The sequence below is a fragment of the Chiloscyllium plagiosum genome, unplaced genomic scaffold, assembly GCF_037043375.1.
Source record: "Chiloscyllium plagiosum isolate Xiang-an unplaced genomic scaffold, Cpla_swu_hap1 HiC_scaffold_20, whole genome shotgun sequence".
Taxonomy (NCBI): Eukaryota; Metazoa; Chordata; class Chondrichthyes; order Orectolobiformes; family Hemiscylliidae; genus Chiloscyllium; species Chiloscyllium plagiosum.
Window position 1 is genome coordinate 39,143,498 of NW_028270158.1, and position 20,790 is coordinate 39,164,287.

A 20,790-nucleotide genomic window follows, 5' to 3' on the forward strand; every position below is an offset into this window, starting at 1 on the left:
AAGGATTTCCAGGTGGCGGGACCCATAAAATTCTGCGAGTCACTTCCACCTGCTCCTGACTGGAATTCAATGGAGGGGGGAGCGAGGGGGGGGGGGATCCCTTCAACACTTATGGCCTGAAATTATGGCTTGTGTTCCTCCTCACAGTAATCCTTTAGCTGGCAGGAGAAGTTCAGGGCTATAAGGGAAGTGCAGTAGATCGCTTAGTTAGGGCGTCAGATAGAAATGTTCACAGCACTTCTATCACCAATCCACTTCCCAAACAAACTGCTTACAACCTCATCATCCGAGCTCTGCCGCAAATCTTGATGTCGAAAGCCCACTCCGATGAACAACCATGAACAACCTCACCTTGCTTTTTGTGTTGATGATGGGACCATAGAGACAGCTCTTTGAAATGAGATGTCCTTTGAGTAAAATGCAGAAGGCTCCCCTCCAGCTGATTAAGGCTTCTTGGGACAACAAGTGATTGCAGACAGCCAGAATCGGGGGTAGGGCAGGAGGTGGAAATGGGATCCCACATGAAACCATCTATGGCAGAATTGTTTGGGTGATAGTGTTCCTAACTCTTAACATGCTCAGCCGAAAAACCACCACCCATAAAATTCTGCCGAAAGGATCACACAGTACCAAAGCCACAGTATAAAACAGTGAACGACATAGTAATACAAAAAAAAGAAATACATAGAACACACATGAAACTGAACAGTAATACAGAACCAGAGAGCAAAGGAGAGAACCAGACAGCAACACACAGATCAACAGAGTAACACACAGAACCATACAGTAACACCCAGTACCAGAGAGTAATACAGAGAACTTCACAGCATCGGGGGATGGTAACTCACAGACCATCCACTAACAATATCTGATAGTAATACATAGAACCACACAGTATTCGATGGTCAGACATGGAACCATACAGTTTCAGAACCGTGCAGTAACACAACTGTCAGTTTGTAACACACAGAATCACACTGTAACAGATGATAACTAGACAACCATGCAGTATGTAACACATTGAATGGTAACACACAGAACCACACAGTATAAGATAATAACATATAGAACCAAGCAGTAACATGCTGAATCTTGTAGTAACACATAGAACTACGTAGAAGCACAAAATATCACACAAAATGACACAAACCTGCAAATTAGCACACAGAACAGTAATCTATAGTCACAGAAGCCCACATGAAACTTTCATGGGGCTTGCGATCATTTCCGTTCATTTCCCCTTTCTGCATTCTATCAGTTGTAGCTGCCTCAGAGGGTAGCATTCACCTTATTCACCACCTTATCCTCTCTTCAAGGAAATGTTTGATGCCAGTCTGCTGTAAGACTGCATCCATATGCTTCTCACTCACCTGCAGGCTCCTCTGTGCTGCTTGCCACCCAGCGTGGAGACACAGTTGGGATCTCTGTGAAAATAAACATTGAAAGATGCTATACTACACATAATGATGGGTGACATGGAGAAAATACGCACAAAACTTTCAAATTCCTTACAATCTTATTTTACATTTCATTGATCATCTTGAGCTAATCGCAATAGTCAATTACATACTATCTCCCATGAGATCTGAATCTGAGCTGACGATCAAACTGGATTGGTGACTGAGGGGTCAGAGTGAGGGATAGAGTGAGTGGTTAGTGAGGGATGGAGTGAGTGCTCATTGAGGGTTAGAGTGAGTGGTCAGTGAGGGATGGAGTGAGCGGTTAGTGAAGGATGGAGTGAGTGGTTGGTGAAGGATGGAGTGAGTGGTCAGTGAGGGATGGAGTGGGTGGTCAGTGAGAGGTGGAGTGAGTGGTCAGTGAGGGGTGGACTGAGTGGTCAGTGAGGGATGGAGTGAGTGGTCAATGAGGGTTGGAGTGATTGGTTAGTTGAGGGATGGACTGAGTGGTCAGTGAGGGATGGATTGAGTGCTCATTGAAGGATGGAGTGAGTGGTCAATGAGGGATGGAGTGAGCGGTTAGTGAAGGATGGAGTGAGTGGTTGGTGAAGGATGGTGTGAGTGGTTGGTGAAGGATGGAGTGAGTGGTCAGTGAGAAATGGAATGAGTGGTCACTGTGGGATGGAGTGAGTGGTCAGTGAGGGATGGAGTGAGTGGTCAGTGAGGGGTGGAGTGAGTGGTCAATGAGGGTTGGAGTGATTAGTTAGTTGAGGGATGGAGTGAGTGGTCAGTGTGGGATGGAGTGAGTGGTCAGTGAGGGTTGGAGTGAGTGGTCAGTGAGGGATGGAGTGAGTGGTCAATGAGGGTTGGAGTGATTAGTTAGTTGAGGGATGGAGTGAGTGGTCAGTGAGGGATGGAATGAGTGGTCAGTGAGGGATGGAGTGAGTCGTCAGTGAGGGATGGAGTGAGTGGTCAGTGAGGGATGGTGTGAGTGGTCAATGAGGGTTGGAGTGATTGGTTAATTGAGGGATGGAGTGAGTGGTCAGTGAGGGATGGAGTGAGTGGTCAGTGAGGGATGGTGTGAGTAGTCAGTGAGGATGGAGTGAGTGGTCAGTGTGGGATGGTGTGAGTGGTCAGTGAGGATGGAATGAGTGGTCAGTGAGTGATGGAGTGAGTAGTCAATGTGGGATGGAGTGATTAGTCAGTGAGGGATGGAGTGAGTGGTCAGTGAGGGATGGAGTGAGTGGTCAGTGAGGATGGTATGAGTGGTCAGTGAGGGATGGAGTGAATGGTCAGTGAGGATGGAATGAGTGGTCAGTGAGGGATGGAGTGAGTGGTCAGTGAGGATGGAATGAGTGGTCAGTGAGGGATGGAGTGAGTGGTCAGTGAGGGATGGAGTGAATGGTCAGTGAGGATGGAATGAGTGGTCAGTGAGGGATGGAGTGAGTGGTCAGTGAGGATGGAATGAGTGGTCAGTGAAGGATGGAGTGAGTGGTCAGTGAGGGTTGGAGTGATTAGTTAGTTGAGGGATGAAGCGAGTGGTCAGTGAGGAATGGACTGAGTGGTCAGTGAGGGATGGAGTGAGTCGTCAGTGAGGATGGAGTGAGTGGTTAGTGAGAGAAGAAGTGAGTGGTCAGTGAGGGATGGAGTGAGTGGTCAGTGAGGGATGGAATGAGTCGTCAGTGAGGATGGAGTGAGTGGTTAATGAGAGATGGAGTGAGTGGTCAGTGAGGATGGAGTAAATGGTCAGTGAGGATGGAGTGAGTGGTTAGTGAGGGATGGAGTGAGTGGTCAGGTAGTACAATCCTTGGTGGAAGAAAAAGAGACAATGGAAATACTCATTTGGCAGCATCAGACAGAACTAACATTTTGTGTAAATTGAACTGAAAAATGTTAAAGATGATGATAGTTTGAAGCAAGTATAGAGTCATAGAGTTATACAGCACGGAAACAGACCCTTCCATCCAACGTGTGAAAGCCAACTAGACATCCTAAACTGATCTAGTCCCATGTGCCAGCATTTGGCCCATATCCCTCTGAACCCTTCCTATTCATGTACCCACCCAGATGCCTTTTAAATGTTGTAATTATATCCACCTCCACCATTTCCTCTAGCAGATTATACCATACCTGTACCACCTTCTGCATGAAATTGTTGCCTCTTGGGTCCCTTTTAAATCTTTCCCCTCTCACATAAAGCAAGTGCCCTCTAGCAGGGGAACAAGCACATAGGCAAAGATCAAAACATTGGTGCGTGAAAGGGCAGAATGCAGGGGAGATGTATTGGCAAAAGCGATAATGGTGTAAAGCAATAGAACAGTAAAAAGATGGGATCTGGAGGCAGGGTTAATGGAGTAGCAATTTCATAAGCTGCTTTTGAAAAAAGTAGGGGAGCAGGTTACAATCTGAAAATGTTGATCTAGATGTTGAGTCTGGAAGGTTAGAAAGATGAAGTGTTATTCCTCAATACTGCATCGATTTTCAATTGAACACTGCAGGAGGCCGAGATCAGAGACGTCAGACTGGGAGTAAGGTGGAGAATCGAAATGACAAGCAGCAGGAAGCTGAGGGTTATGCCTCCAGATTAATGGAGGTCTTCCACAAAGCAGTCACCCAGTCAGGTATTGGTCTTCCCAATATAGGGGAGCCCACATCATATTCCAGTATTTGCAAGTACGATAAATTGAAGTCTAAAGATGTTTTACCTGAAGATAGTGATTAGGGCCTTAAACAATGAAAAGGGAAGAGACGAAATTACAGTTGCTGCATTTTTTCTGCACATGTATGGAAAGGTGCTGTAGGAAAGGGAGACAATTTAGGGAGGACTAATGAGTGAAAACAAGGGGAATCCTGTCATAGTACAGGGATGTAGGGAATGGCTGAGAGCAGAAATGCAGGAAAAAGCACCGACATAGAACTTACAGTTCTCACAATAGGCCATTGACCTGAAATGTTAACTTTGTTTCTCTCTCAACTACACTGTCCTCTTCTAATATTGTTTCACCACACCCAACTCAACTTTCACTTGAGCCCTCTTACCATTCTGATCATTACCAGACCAAAACAATCCCAACAAATTATTACATTTATATGGCACTTTGGACATACTAAAACCATCTAAAGATGCATCACTGGAACATTACAGAGCTAAATTTGACACTGAACCACTCAAGGGGATATTAGGACAGGTGACCAAAAGATTGGTTGAAGAGATAGGTTTCAGTAAATGTCTTAGAAAGGATAAGTGGTTTGTTAGAAGCCATCTTTTATTAGATGACTATGTGCATTTGGCATTATTGTTTTCCCTAGACAATCGGCCATGGTTGGAAATAAATCGTCTGCAGGCCATCCCATAAAATGACTGGCCAAGGAGATTGCCAAGGTCACTGATGAACAAAGGTGATGTGCCATTCCTGCTTTTATGGCACAGTCAATGTGGGCAAGGAGCAGATAAATGACTTATCGTAGCTCCATTGAGTTATGTGCTAGTGAGAAGGTGGCATCCTCAAGAGAGTCAGCTCTTTTCATCTTGTGTGAGAATAGTCCACTCGCCTTTTGTCTTCAAATGAGTAGAGGATATGGGAAGTGAAGCAGCTCTGGATGAGGGGCTACAGAGATAGGCATGTAATCAGAACAGCCAAAGGTGTTCAGGTGAGGAAATGATGATCAGGTCGGTGAGTTATTTCCAGTTTCAGTACAGTAGCAGATCATTCAGCCCATTCCCTTTGTGCCTCCTCTCTGAATAAGCAATGAACTGAATGCCATTTCCCTGCCTTCTCCTCATAAGTCTGAACATTTTTTTTTCTTTTCAGATAATAACCTAAGTTAATTTAACTTTAAATCTTTTAAATCTAAAAAAAATTGCACAGGATGAGAATGTATGTGAAAAATAAACTTTTTTTATATGAGTAGTTGAGGTCTGCACTGCCTAGAAATATGATGAAGGCAGGTTCAGTTGAGGCATTTACAGGACATTGTTTCTATTCAAATAATTACCCAATGTGTAGAGGTTTACAGGGAAAGTCAGGAACTAAGTCATCATGTTCATTCCAAGAGGTCAAGTCGCATCCTTCAGCAACTTAACATTTCTGAGATTCTGTGAATGCTTTGATTGATCCTAATTTTTTTTATTGAATCGTAAGATCACTGGCTGGCCAGCATTTATTGACCATTCCTTGTTGCCCTTGCAAAGGTTTATGTCAGCTGCTTTCTTGAATCACTGCAGTCCATTTAGCTGTTCATAACCCATAATGCAGAGAACTCCCAGATTTTCACCCAGCGACAGTGAAGGTATGGCAATATATTTCCAAGTCAGAATGGTAAATAGCTTGAAGGAGAACTTGCAAGATGGTGGCATTCCCCTGCTGCCTCTTGTCCTTCTCAATGGAAGTGCTCGTTGGTTTGAAAGGTGTTGTCTAAGGATCTTTGGCAAGTCACTGCAATGCATCTTGTACATGGTACACACTGCTGCTACTGAGCATCAGTGGTGGAGGGAATGGATTTTGTGGCTGTGTTGCCAATCAAGTGGGCTGCTTTGGACTGGATGGTGTCCACCTTCATGGGTGTTGTGCTTCCGCCACAGTCTCAGGCAGTGCACTCCAGATCTGAACAACTTGCTGCCTGAAAACTTTTCTCAGGTCTCTAATGCTTCTTTGGCCAGTTACCTTAAATCTGTGTCTTTGTTCTCGATCCTTCTGCCAGTGGGAACAATTTCTACCTAATACCTCTATTAAGACTCTTCAAGGTTTTGAATATCTCTAGCAGATATTGTCTCAAACTTCTCTTCTGCAAGAAAACAGCTATGGCTTCTCCAATGTATTTACATAACTGAAGTTCCTCATCCTTGGAATTAGTCTCAGAATATTCTCTGCACCCTCTTTAATGCCTTCACATCCTTAATAAAGTGCGACTCCCATAATGGGACACAATAGCCCCAGTGAGGCCGAACCATTGCTTCATACAAGTTTAACATAACCTCACTGGTCCTGGATTTTCCAATAACCAGACCAACATTATTCCAGCATAGATGGGAGCTGTCCCAGGGACTCTGGAGAATCCCCATGATTAGCAAACTCCAAAGATTTAGTCTGGGAAATTGAAGATTCCACTTAGCAATTCCTCTATCCTTGGAACGTTTCGAAAGTCAACATTGAATCGGGGAATTTGGATGATTCGGAAGAGAGTAACTATTCAATGACCATATCTCACACATCTGTAACCATAACTGCCAGATCACACCTCTCCTACCCTCTAACCTGACACCTTGTGAGACATGACACTTCCCCTTCCCAAGCTCCACACCCACCACCCACTATTCCAACTTAGGACCAGATGTCGCCCTGCACCTACTCTGGACCCAACCTCATATACCTCACGGGAACTGAACCCCATTCCCTCATTCCAGAACAGACTCTCCTATCTCTAATGCTGGAGCCAAATCTCACTTTACTATTCTGAACCCCTTCACCCCATGGGAGCTGAAGCCTCCTCACCCCACTCTGGACCCACTCTCAACTTCCCTTGTTCTATGTCGAGAGTGGGGTGCTAGAAAAGCACAGCAGGTCAGGCAGCATCCGAGGAGCAGGAGAATCGACATTTTGGGCATAAGCCCTTCATCAGGAATGATTTATCAGGCTCATTCCTGATGAAGGGCTTTTGTTGGAAACGTTGATTCTCCTGTTCATTGGATGCTGCCTGACCCGCTGTGCTTTTCTAGCACCCCACTCTCGACTCTGATCTCCAGCACCTGCAGTCCTCACTTTTTCCCTTGTTCTGTATCCATTTCAGATCTGACACCCCCACCTCACAGGAGCCAAACACCCTAGCCCTGCTACAGGATGCAAACCCCTTTCAACTGTTCCAAACCCGATCTCCTTCCAGTACCTAACAGTCAACTTCCATTCTACTGCACTGGACTCTATTTGCCTCCACTACCCCCAGTCTGGGTCCCACTTTGACAACTCCAGACCCAATCTGCACCTCTTCCCCGCCCCTGCCCCATCCCCAGGACCAAATCCCTGTCTCCAAGACCCCAGCCTGTGGTTACAAAAATATTGGGTTATGAATTCACAAAATGAACTGTATATTGGAGGAAGCCACAGAACGAACCTTTGCTTTCATAGCTGTCACCTATCAGGCAGCTGGAGTTGATCTATGGGAATGCATGACCCTCGAGAGTCACACCCACAACTCCTCCCATCCCACAGTGGTCTCCTCCCACAAGAACCCATCTCCTATGAGGTAAAAGATTTCCTACAGCTCCTGATTTCCAGCAAAGTGAAGTTTTCAGTTATGTTGTTGGACCCTAACACTGTGATCCTGTAACTGCAGCCATCTGCCTCCACCACCTGTCACCTCCAATCTCTCTTACTTCCCCAACATCATTCTGCTCGTTCTCCCAATTACCCCCAAACCTCACCTTCCCCCGATCACACCCAAACCCCACATTCCCCCAATCACCCCCAAACCCCACATTCCCCCGATCACCCCCAAACCCCACAATTCCCCAATCACCCCGAAAGCCTCACCTTCCCCCAATCACCCCAAACCCCACATTCCCCCAATCATCCCCCAAACCTCACCTTCCCCCGATCACCCCAAACCCCACATTCCCCCAATCATCCCCCAAACCTCACCTTCCCCCGATCACCCCAAACCCCACATTCCCCCAATCACTCCCAAAACCCACATTCCCCCAATCACTCCCAAACACTACAATCCCTCCAATCACCCCCAAGCCCCACATTCCCCCGATCGCCCCCAAGCCCCACATTCCCCCAAACACCCCAAACACCACATTCCCCCAATCAACCCCTAACTCCATATTCCCCCCAACCCCATATTCCCTCCAATCACCCCTAAACCCCACATTCTCTCCAAACACCCCCAAACCCCATATTCCCCCGATCACCCCTAAACCCCACATCCCTCCCAATCACCTCCAAACCCCACATTCCCCAACCAATCAGCCGCCAACCCCGACAGTCTACCAATTAACTCCCAAGCTCCACAGCCCTCACTCACTGCTCCTCCAAACTTCACAATCTCCACAATTACTGCACTCCAAAGTCCACAGCCCTCACATCACTGCCCCCCTCAACTTTACGGTTCGCCACTGATCACAACCCCTCCAAACTCCAGTCTCTCAATCACTTTTGTGCAAAATGCACAGTCCCCTGACAATCCCACAAACTCTCAGTGGTCCAACCAAAGCCCCTTGCAAATCCTGTACCCCTTCCTTCCTCGTAAGCTACGGTCCACGCTGGACAGATGTTCCAATTCATGTTAATAAAGCACAATGTGAAACCGGCTTTCCGTTCTTCTATTTAGATGGTTTCGTGTTCCCGATCTCACATCATTTAAAAACCATCAAAAAAGTTTCTACCTGTCTGAGTGATTATTTTTGAGTTTGTGATTCCAGAGGGCTAGAGTTAGAGGGGACTGTGGAGGAAGAATAATGGGGGCAGTTGATACTCCACAATAGCGGAGCATGCACATGGTTATGGGAGGAGATTAATTGGTGGACAGTATAGCATAAGGGGTTAATAAATGTTTTGGTTATAGCTAGCATCCACCATTAGTGATATAATTTCAGTTCACTGCAGGGAGAAGGTTCAAATGGACTCCTGATGAGCCATGTCTCTGTAAATAGCGTAGGTAGTTTAAAAGTATTTTAAAATTTATATTAGTATGGTTTGCAGTCCTTGTCGGTCAAAAGCTTCCAGAAATGAGTCATCATATTAAACAGGTAGAGTCAGTAGAAGGACAGAGTGTACATGGGCTGCTGGAGGAGATTAAATTGGTGGGTGGTGTCAGGGATAGAGGAGAGTACACATTGACTGTGGAAGGGGCAGCAATCCAATCTTTGCTCCAGGCTCTGGTACATGGTAAAAAGGTTAAGAATGAGTCACGCTAACACAGTGTGGATGGTGCTGCTTAATTAGTCCATCATACAGAGATTAATGTCCCTCTCACTGCAACCAATGAGTTAGCAAGTGAAAGTAATGCTTTGACATTTCAGCTTTGAACCCAAGCCAGTCAAGAAAGGAACATATCCAAGTTATTGTCGGAAAATTTTGACAAAATACAAAGTGCAGCTGGTGTGCAGATCTGAGCCAAGCCTGGAAGCTGTTAAGCAGCCTCTAGTATACAATATGAAATGTAATGAAAGTGCAAGGAATTTTGGGAATGTTGGAACCTTTTGAAAAGGAATGCCGTGCTGCTTTGATTTTTTGATGACTTTGAATCACAGTCAAGGCTGGCCAACAGTAAAGGGATTTTGTCTGTTGGAATTAGCTGGACTCTTTTGGGAAGCACACTGGAGTGAGTGACTGTCAGCAAGCTCTTTAAAACAAACATCAATAACAGAGGGGAAAAGGAAAAAAATGCAAAGACAGAGCCATTTTGTGAAAGGGCTGTTTGCAAATACACTTTAGATATAGCAAGAATTGTGTAGTTGTACAATTGAAGAAGGCTGCAATTGAACGTACAAGAAAAAATAATAATTTAAAACAATAGGTACTAATTGGACACTCAGAATAAATAATAGCTGAACCATTGACCATAATGAGTCTTCAGAACACAGGAATGGATTGGGAATGTGGAAAAAGGATAATATTCTTCACCACGATGAAGAGTGGGATAAAATTAAGGTGAAGCAGAGTTCATTTTTCAATGTTAGTCTCCACTGTTCCATCAAACACTTCCAAAGCAGGTACCACAGATGATGGATATTTTCTAATCAATCTGTGCAGAAATGTAGTCACACATCTCTGGAGCAGGTAGCACTTGTACCTGGGTATCTTGACTCGGAGATAGGGACACTACCATTGCACCTTCCATGGTGTTCCATCAAAAGCCTCAAAGGTGGGCAGAGTATGGATTAGGTACAAAATCAAATAGTACAAAATGATATGGTTCAATCTATTGTGTCTACACTAGCTACCTGAATGATCTAGCTAATCCCTTCCACTTCCCTGTCCTCTGACCATTGTACTGTAACGCTGCTCCTATTGAAAAAAAAATTCACAACCAGAGTAAACCTGCACAGACAGACTCTTCATGATATAAGGCTCCCCATCCAATTCATAGAGCAGATAGTGGAAGTAGCAGGAGAGCAAAGGGGACATGTATGTGCTGAAGGGGAAATGGATATCTACAGCCATTGATTAGGAAAGCCTCCAGTAGCCATTTTCAGCTGTAAATCAAACAGCAACATCTTAATAAAACTTTGCATAAGGGTGGCGGCCCATGGCACTTACAAATCTTTATGACCTTCAGTGTAACCTCTGGATTCCCCCTCTCAAGGCAAGATCAAGTGCCCCACTCTGCAGGGTCTTCTCGAAAAGTATCTCACAGCACACTTCTGAGGAGGAAGTATCACATATCTCAAAGGATACATCATCAAAGTCTTCCTCCCCACCTTTTACTAGCACAAAGACATTCATCTCATGGATAATGTGTCTACATTCTGTGAGCATAGCATTGGCACAAGCCTTCAGCTGGAAGAGGGACAAATGACTGAGGTCTCTGCCACTGAGGACCGCTAGAGAGCAGGACTGTGCTGAGTGAGCCCAGTACAGATGATTAGCCTCTGGACTTGGTCGTTAATGAGCTGATAGAGGTGCAGAGGCAAGTGAAGGAACATTTTGCCAAAATTCCAGAGATCACGTGAGAGCAAAAGACAGAGGAACCTGCTCAGGTTTTGTTTGATGTTGTGGCTCTGGCATGCAAACACATGGCTGCTTCCATGGATCAGGTGGTAGCTGGCATGGCCTGGCAAAGCAATCAGTACTTGTCGGATACGCACGGAGACCCTCACCACATTACTTGAGCCACAGAGGCATTTATTCAGTGGCTAGTTGCAGGAAATCTGCAGCAGGCCAGAATCTTTAGGCCCAACAGAGGACATCCACCAAACTCATCTGAGGTGAAACAGTAAGCAGGGATCCTCAAGCTCTGCTGTAACTGCCAAGGTGGCAGCAAGATGTAACAGTAAGAAAAGAAAGATTAAAAAGCATGGAATCCATATTTGGTGCAAGGATGTGAACCTTCTCTACAACATTACACTTGAAGCAAATACAACTCTTTGTGCCAAACAAAAACAAATTGCTGGAGAAACTCAGCAGGTATGGCAGCATTTGCAAGGAGAAAACAGAGTTTATGTTTTGGGTCCAGTGACACTTCTTCAGCTCTTGAACAATAGTCCTGTGATCTCTTTCAATCTGTTATGACTTCTGACTAGTTATGTTTTCCTGGTACATTACTTGAGCAATTCCGTGAGCATTATGTGCAGCAGTGCCAAGACTGCTGAAGTTCTCACTCATTGCTTTACTCTGAGAGGCACTTTGGAAAGCAGAAATTTAACCTACACAATTGAGATTTGAGAGTTAATCAGCATAGTGTAACCTCTCTATATCTTAGGCTTAGAAGAACGCTCCTTGGAAATTAAGATTTGAGTCATATAAGCGCAGCCCTCGTATAACTCCAAATAACTCCATATTTATATTCTGGCTAGGAAACTAAATAGGACATAATTGGTAAAAAGGGAACAAAGTTAGTTATAATCGATGCCAAACAAAGCAGCTTAATGTTTTAAATTTACATAGCAAGCATTTCCTTGAGGCAAGGAATGCTGCTGTCTGAATTGGCTCATAATTTTGAGTGGCTACAAAGGTTTATACACAGTCAATCACCCTCAAGTCAAGTCACTAATATGACACCTCAGATCCATATACCTAATCTGCCTATAGCCTTTGCTTCATCTGCTACCTACTCATCCCCTTTGATACCCTCAGCATCTCCTTCAGATTCCCCCTTCTTCCATTTTCGATGAGATAGGTAGCTGGTCTACCTCATCCACTTTTAACTTCTCAACCCTTTGCTGAGCTCGGTTGTGTCAGATGCAGCAAACAATCACTGTTCTGAGACTCTGTCCCGGTATGTACTACAGTGCGTCAGCTGAGCGGTCCAGGCAATGACAGAACATCTTTAAAAGACCAGCTGTCTGTTAAAAATCAGTCCTAGTGGATATGTAAGCATCATTGTGGTGCTTTTTGGCCTAAAGCAGGGAGCAGTCCAGGAACTTGAAGCAGCATGGCAAGGGGTCAGTTTGAGAGACTGAAAACAGCATGAGATTGAACTGGGAGCCATCTCCTGTAGTTGGCCGATACAATGGTACAGGGAAAGCAGCCGATTGGTAGCTAAGTTTTTCTACTATTCTAATTGTATTGACAATTCTTAAAGTTACATGATGTCAGGTCAGCTTGGCCACGTGGAGCATAGTCTTTGTGGTATGTGTAAAATCATGGACACATGGTATGTGTCAGACAAACACATTTGCACGACGTACCGCCAGTACTTGCTTAGGTTCTGGGTTCTGGAAATTGAGCATTGGCTCAAGTCATTGTTGTGCATCTGTAGGGCAGACAGAAATGTGGAGAAGTGGTTGTACTACAGATTAGAAGCAAACAAGCAGTAAGGGAGTGAGTGACTAGCAAGCAGTCTCAGAAAAGAAGGCAATAATGCAGGCATTGATCATGTTTATTAATTGGTAATCTTTCATTTTGGATACTGACGAGGGTGGTGGTTCCTCAGGAATACATACAGAGCCAGGTCAATGGCACAACAGGTAGCACAGGTGGCCAGGGGTCTGGGGGCTTTGGGGAGTGGTATGTTGAAAAAAGAATGGACAGTCAAGAGTGAGAGGAAATTCCGTAGTCAAAGATTCAGGCAGGTGTTTCTGTGGCTGTCAAAGTGACTCCTGGAGGGCTTGTTGCCTCCCTGGTACCAAAGCAAAGAAGGTACTGTTTTGCCTCAGATGAGTTTGGCGATGTCCTCTGTTGGGCCTAAAGATTCTGGCCTGCTGCAGATTTCCTGCACCTAGCCACTGAATAAATGTCTCTATGGCTCGAATGTGGTGAGGGTCTCCGTGCGTATCCGACAGGTACTGATTGCTCTGCCAGGCCATGCCAGCTACCACCCGATCCATGGAAGCTGCACATTTTATTGGGGGAAGGTGAGCAGCCAGAGGTTGTGATCCATGTTGGTACCAAGGACATGGCTAGGAATGGGAATGAAGTCCTAACAGCAGATCTCAGGGAACTAGGCAAGAGGCTGAAAGGCTGGACACGTCAAGCTCTAACCTCAGGTGCTAGTGAGCATAGAAATAATAGAACTGAGTGATTGAACAGTTGGGAAGTGGTAGCAGAAAGATTTTGAGCATTCAGTCTGATTCTGGGGAAGATTGAGGCCTATACAAACTATAGGGCGGCACGGTGGCACAGTGGTTAGCACTGCTGCCTCACAGCACCAGAGACCTGGGTTCAAATCCCGCCTCAGGTGACTGACTGTGTGGAGTTTGCACATTCTCCCTGTGTCTGCGTGGGTTTCCTCCGGGTGCTCCGGTTTCCTCCCACAGTCCAAAGATGTGCTGGTCAGGTGAATTGGCCATGCTAAATTGCCTGTAGTGTTAGGTGTAGGGGTATGGGTGGGTTGCGCTTCGGCGGGTCGGTGTGGACTTGTTGGGCCGAAGGGCCTGTTTCCACACTGTAGGTAATCTAACCTAAATCTAATCTAATCTAATATCTGCCTGGGACTGCAATAAATGTCCTTACCAAAAGATTTGCTTGTGCCATTGGGTAGTGTTTAAACTAGATTGACATGGGGAAAATTCAGTGTAGGGAACAGGAGGCAGAGACTTAATGATTGATTCTGGAAGACAAAGTAAACAGGAATTTAAAGAAACTTATTGCACAGAAAATTTGCAATATTAAAGCAGCAAGTATACTGATGAAAGCTGATGAACTGTGGACACAGACAGACATATGGCAACATACTATCATTTCTATAACAGAAAATTGGCTTATGGATGGCAGCTCAATTTGCCTGGTTATAGAGTTTTCAGGCAGGATAGACAGGCGGGGAAGGGATGGAGGTGCAGCATTATCGGTTGAAGAATCAAACACATTGACGAGAACTGATGCGATATTAAATGAAGCATCAAGTTAGATCATAGGGATTGAACATAGAAACAAAAACATGGTAGCCACACTGATAGATTTTGCTATAGAACCATGGGCAGTCAGAGAGAGCTACAGGGACAAATATGTTGGCAAATTTCTGCATGCAAAAAATAGTGGGGCAATAATATTTGGGTCCTTCAACAGCCTGAATATCAACTGGGTTTCAAATGGTGGTAAAGGTACAGAGGGCAAAAAATTCTTGAATTGTATTGAAGAGACCTTTTTTAGCTTGCACAGGACAACCCCAACAAGGGAGAGTGCAATTCTGGATTTAGTTTTAGGAAACAAAGCTAGACAAATAGATAAAGTAGCCCTAGATGGTTATTTTGGAGATAATAACCATAACTTGGTTAGATTTAGCATCATTATGCAAAGTGACAAAGATAAAACAGAAGTGAAGCAAGGGTAAAGTTCTTAATTGGGGAAAGGAAGCTGGGTTGGCATGGTGACTTAGCAGTTAGCACTGCTGCCTCACAGTACAAGGTACCTGGGTTCAATTCCAGCTTTGGGTGACTTTCTGTGTGGAGTTTGTAAATTCTCCCCATGTCTGCGTGGGCATCTGCCATTTCCTCACACAATCCAAAGATGCTTAAGTTAGCAGGATTGGCTGTGGCAAATTAACTTCCATGTCCAGGGTTGTCTGGACTACATGGATTAGACATGGGGTTATGGGCTTGGATGCTCTTCGGTGGGTCAGTGCAGGCTTGATGGGCTGAATGGCTGCTATCTGCGCTATAAGGAATTCTATGAAATCTTTCCAACTCTGAGAGATTATCTGGCAAAAGTGGACTAGTTATAGCTAATTGAATGAAACAATGAGCAGCATTGAAAAGTGACATTCTACAGGTTGACTGTAGACATGTTCCCACAAAGAAAATGTGTGGTACTGCCAAATCTAGAGTCCACTGTTATCCAGCAGCATAATGGATTAGATAATGCTGAAAATCTCAAAAAATAGTTCTATTAGAAGCTTAAGTGAGTACAGAAAGTACAGAGGTGAAGTGAAACAGAAGATTAGGAAAGCGAAAAGAGAATATGAAAAAAAGCAGTAAAATTAAGAAAAATCCATCAATGTTTTATCAGTATATTTAAAGCAAGCTGGCGAATAAGGAAAGGGTTAGGCCTAGCAGGGAGGTGCATGGTAGCGTGAGTGTGGATGCAGAAAATGTGGACATGGCTCTAAATGAGGATTCTATCTCTATCTTCACAATGGACAAGTACGATGCTGGCATTCCAGTTAAAGAGGCAGAGTGTGAAATATTACAATAAATACACAGAATAAGAAGAGAAGTCATAGAATCATACCTCACAGAAGAGGCCGTTTGGTCCATCAACTCCCAGTTACACTAAACCACTTTCCAGCACTTAACCTATAACCCTGAAGGTTGTGACATTTCACATGCTCATTCACATACCATTTAAAGGCTTTGACGTTCCCGGGAAGTGTACTCCAGATTGCCACCATCCTCTGGGTGAAACCAATTCTCCTCAAATCCCATCTGAACTGCTTGCCCTTCATCTTAAAATTATGCCCCCTCTTTACTTACACTTCAAAGAAGGGAACAGCTGCTTCCTATCCATCCTGTCCATGCTACTCATATGCTTACACACTTTGATAAGGTCTCCCTCAGCTTTTCTCCTGTAAGGAAAACATAGAGCCTTTCCCTACTCTCTTCGTAACTAAAATACTTCATTCCAAACAACATCCTGGTGAATCTCCATTGCATCCTCTCCAATGTATCGTATGTTTCCTGTAGTAAGATGACCGGAACCACACACAATACCCCAGCTGTGGCCTATCCAAAGTTTTGTCCAGCTTCCCACACCTTCCCTACTCTTCTAATCTATTTCATGACTGATAAAGTGCAAGTGAGCCATATGCCATCTTAACTATCCTCTTAACCTATCTTGCCATTTTCAAGGACCTGTGGACAAGTACCCCAAGATCCCTCTATTTCTCTGAACTTCCTAGTGTTCTGCCATTCATTGAGTATTCCCATGTCTTGTTACTTCCTCCAAAGTGCAAAGCCTCACACTTTTCAGAGTTAAATTCCACCTGACCCGATCTGCCCATCTGATGAATCCATCTACATCCTCCTGTAACCTAAGAGCTTCCTCACTAATTAACCAGCTGGCCAATCTTTGTCTCATTCACAATCATTTCCTCACATTCTCATCGACATTTTTATAAATATTACAAACAATAAGGGATCCAGCACTGATCCTTGTGACTTCCAGTCACATAAACAGCCTTCTCTCACCACCCTCTGTCTCCTAAACGCAAGTCAATTTTGGATCCAACTTACCATGTTACTCTGGATCTATGTACTTTTACTTCCTTTATCAATCTTTCACCCTAGTGGGACCTTGTCACAGGCCATTGCTGAAATCCATCTTAACTACATCAACATACTCATCTACTCACTTAATCACCTCCTTCAAAAATTCCATCAGATTTGTTAGGCATGAACTGCTATAAGAAAGCCATGCTAACTATCCCTGATCAAACATTGCCTCTCGAAGTGGAGATAATTTCTCTCCTTCAGAATTTTCTCTGACAGTTTCCCTACCACTAATATGAGACTCACTGGTTTGTAATTCCCTGGTTTATCTCTTGTAAAGCAGGATCACATGAGCTTCCACCTGCTCCGGTCCTCTGGTACCTTTCCTCTGGCCAGGGAAATATTTAAAGTTTGGGTCATGGCCACAATAACTTCCTCTCTCATCTCCCACAACAGCCTGGGATACAACTCATCGGACTATTAAGCCTGCAAAAACATCCAATGTCTCCTCATCCTAATGCCAATCTCCTCAAGAACCCTTAGTCTCTCTTCCTAAATTCTGTAACATGCTTATTGTCCCGAGTGAAAACAGGTTGAAATACTCATTTAACATCCTGCTAATGACCTCTGGTTCCACACATAGATTGCCTCTCCATTCCCTAATGGGTCTTGCTCTTTCCCTACTTATCATGGATTAGAATAGGTAGCTCGTTTATTATAGACTGTGCAGATGTGGTGGCCTCTTTCTGTACTCTAACTTTTCTATGGTTCTATCACAGTTAACTCCCTCTATTCCCACGTATCCTTCCAGTATCCCCGACAAGTTCCATTCTCTACTGTTTTTATCCACCCAGCCCAACTCACAGTGGTCGTTTTCTGTTGAACCCCTTTGAAAGAGAACCATCTTTTCAGTTGAGCCCCATTTTCATTTCAATCTACTTTTTATTTCAAACTTCCTCTCAGTTGAGTTCTGCTTGCCTGCCTGGTCAGGTCTGCTGGCTTCAGCCAGTGTGGAGGTGCCATGTTGGACTGGGGTGGACAAAGTTCAAAATCACACAACACCAGGTTATAGTCCAACAGGTTTATTTCAAAGCACTAACTATTGGACTATAACCTGTTGTGTGATTTTGAACTTAATCAGCCAGTGTGACGGCCTTGTTTGAGCAGGCTTATGGGTCTGTTCAGCCATCACCCCTTATACTGTGAGAGTTTAACAATAATCAAGAAAATATCTGACCGAAACTCCTCATGTGCTAATCAACCTGGTGAAGTTTCACTGCTGAAACTGTAAGCATCTAAGAACTACAAGCAAGATCACAAATAACTGAGACTTCTTATAAACCGGTTGACTCAATAAGGCCTCATCCTTTACATTATAAGTCTTTTTGCAAACAAAGAACATGGTCCAGCTCTTTGCACCCACACCCCAGTCCTGAAGAAGGGTTACACCTGAAATGTTGACTTCTCCACCTCAAGGGACCTAAGGGGCAACCTTTTCATGCAGAGGGTGGTGCATAAATGCAATGAGCTGCCAGAGAAAGTGGTGGAGGCTGGTACAATGACAACATTTAAAAGGTATCTGGATGGCTATATGAATAGGAAGGTTTGAGAAGGATATGGGCCAAGTGCTGGCAAATGGGACTAGATTAGTTTAAGATAGCTGGCCAGCATGGACGAGTTGGACCTAAGGGTCTGTTTCCATGCTGTACATCTCCATGACTATGGCTCTATGATGTTGCGTGGTTTGCTGTGTTCTTCCAGCCTCCTGCTTGTCTACCTTGGATTCCAGCATCTGTAGTTCTTTTGTCTCTAACTACCACTATACCATTGTGAAATCTCTTCAAAGGATGCCAACTTTGAGACATTCTTTGCCTCCCTCAGATGTGCATTCAGTGAGTCCCTTCCTCACTGCCACAGTGCCATAACCTCTTCAGCCCTCTAGCTCTTTGCTTCCACCCCCTGTCCTGAAGAAGGGTTACACCCGAAACATTGACTTCTCCACCTCCTGGTGCTGCCTGGCTGGCTGTGTTCTTCCAGCCTCCTGCTTGTTCTGGTTATGAAGGAGTTTAGTTATGAAAAAAGTTTGCAATATTGGAGCTTGAAGAAAGAAGTTTACCCCACCAGACACATACCTGATATACATAGGCAGGTTTATGGATACACGTTTCCCTTTGGAAATAACAGGATTGTGCCAGTGAATGTAATTCCAGTTGGTTAGGGTGTTAATGAGTAGTCATGACGTGATAATGAATACAAAAGAGTTCCTGGCCATCAAGATCAGGAAAGCCAACCCAACAGAAAGGTTCTGAGTACATAATAGCAAAACGTTAACCCGCCTTCAGGAAACAGAATTTTTGCTTTTCCCCTTCAGGTTGGTTCAGAAGATCCTGCTGAAAGATTCTGTAAAGAGCTTTGACCTGTTAGAGATTAGATAAATCAATGATGAGGTTTACCAAACCAACTGTCAAACAATAGTGGTTTACTTTTGGCAAGAAAGGAACATTCTATTTATATACCAATTGGTCACTTCAGTTACAAGACAGTGGGTTGGGATAATGACAGAAAACATTCTTTGTTACTTTGCTGACAGCAAAGGTGATAACAAGAACCATTATTTCTGAAATTCAATTAGGAACATTTTATAAGAAATTTCATTAAAAAAATCTGTGTCTGATTCAGAGACTAATCACATGAACTAAGATAAGACAACATGTCACAGGCAACTTTTGTACTTTTTTGGTTTGCTTTAACTTTTTGCACAAAGTTTGGAGATATGCAATGTCAGTGCACAGTCACTGACAATGATCTGTTAATGTAACACAGCAAGTAGGCGATGAGTGGTCTCAGGCGGTAAGGCAGAGAATTGCCTGGACTGCCTGACAAATCAACCTGAATCAGCAGGAACTGGTGCAGAACCAGCTCCAGGACAGTGATGACATCCCACATCATCAGCAGCACCTAAAGATTATTGCGCTCTCATGATTGCAGTATTCGAATGATGGTTCAAAGAAGACAATTCAGGTTGTTGTCTTTATAACCTGCTGCTGGAAAGTTAATGGACTATGAAGAGAAGACCAACTGCTTTGAATGCTCACTGTGGTACAGTGAATACACCGAGGGACTCATTTCTGACATTATTTTACAAAGGCAAGGAACTTATGATAAAACTGTTCTAAAATACAGGTTTGACCTTAACTCCCAGTATTGCATCCAATGCTAACATCAAATTATAGGAAGGAAATTAAAGCATAGAAAGGATGCAGAAAAGTTTAAGAGAATGGTTTGAGAAGGTTCAATTACGTAGATGGATTGAAGAAGCTGAGGTAGTCCCCTTCAGATAAGGTTGAGTGGAGATTCAAGAAGTAAACTAATAAAAAAAGATAAGAAATATTGATTGAGAGTGAACTAGCAAGGAACACAAACACCGACACATAGAGCTACTGCAACTATGTAATAATGAGACTAGTTAAAGTAAACCTTGGTCCCTTGTAGGATGAAACTTTGGAAAAATAATGGGACACAGGGAAATGACTGAGACTTGGAACAAATATTTTTTGTTTGTCTTCAGGAAATAGGAACATAGGAGGGTAGAGCAGGAGTAGGCCATTCAATCCCTAGAGCCTGTTCCTTTGGCCTGCATCCCATCATTCCTTTGAAGATATTAAAAGCATCCAAACAATGATCAAAACTAAAATGAAAAAAATGGGCAAAAAGCAGCAGGCAATTTAAAGCAATCACTATCACTGGTAAAAAAGCAATAGGAAAATAATATTAAAAGCTAATACATTGTCTGTGCCTGATGTTCTGCATTCTTGGGTGTTAAAGAAGTGGCCATGGGTGGCTGCATTGTTTGTAATCTTCCAAAATCCCCTAGATTCTGGAAAGGCCACCCTTAAGGGCCCCTATGGGCCTTACTTCACAGCTGCTGGTATTGAACCTGATATTGGATGTGTCTTGCTGGTACACTACCCAGTAAATCCTCTCAGCCAACCAGGAGGAGATTCACAGGTACAGGCAGCTTTACAGGTCCCAATGTCTCAGGACTGTCAATTCCTCCCTTCTGCATCAACTCTCAGGTTACACATTCAT

General features: G+C 44.0%; 1 protein-coding gene across 2 annotated transcripts in view; it reads right to left on the minus strand.

Moving 5' to 3' along the window:
• The window catches only part of LOC122560669 (netrin-3-like), a 180,966-nt gene that overhangs the window by 44,191 nt on the left and 115,985 nt on the right, over positions 1-20,790 (minus strand). For both annotated transcript variants that reach the window (XM_087997825.1, XM_043711558.2), the window contains exon 5: positions 1,371-1,424. In XM_087997825.1, the coding sequence (XP_087853951.1) occupies positions 1,371-1,424 (54 nt within the window). The remainder of the gene's footprint in view (positions 1-1,370; positions 1,425-20,790) is intronic.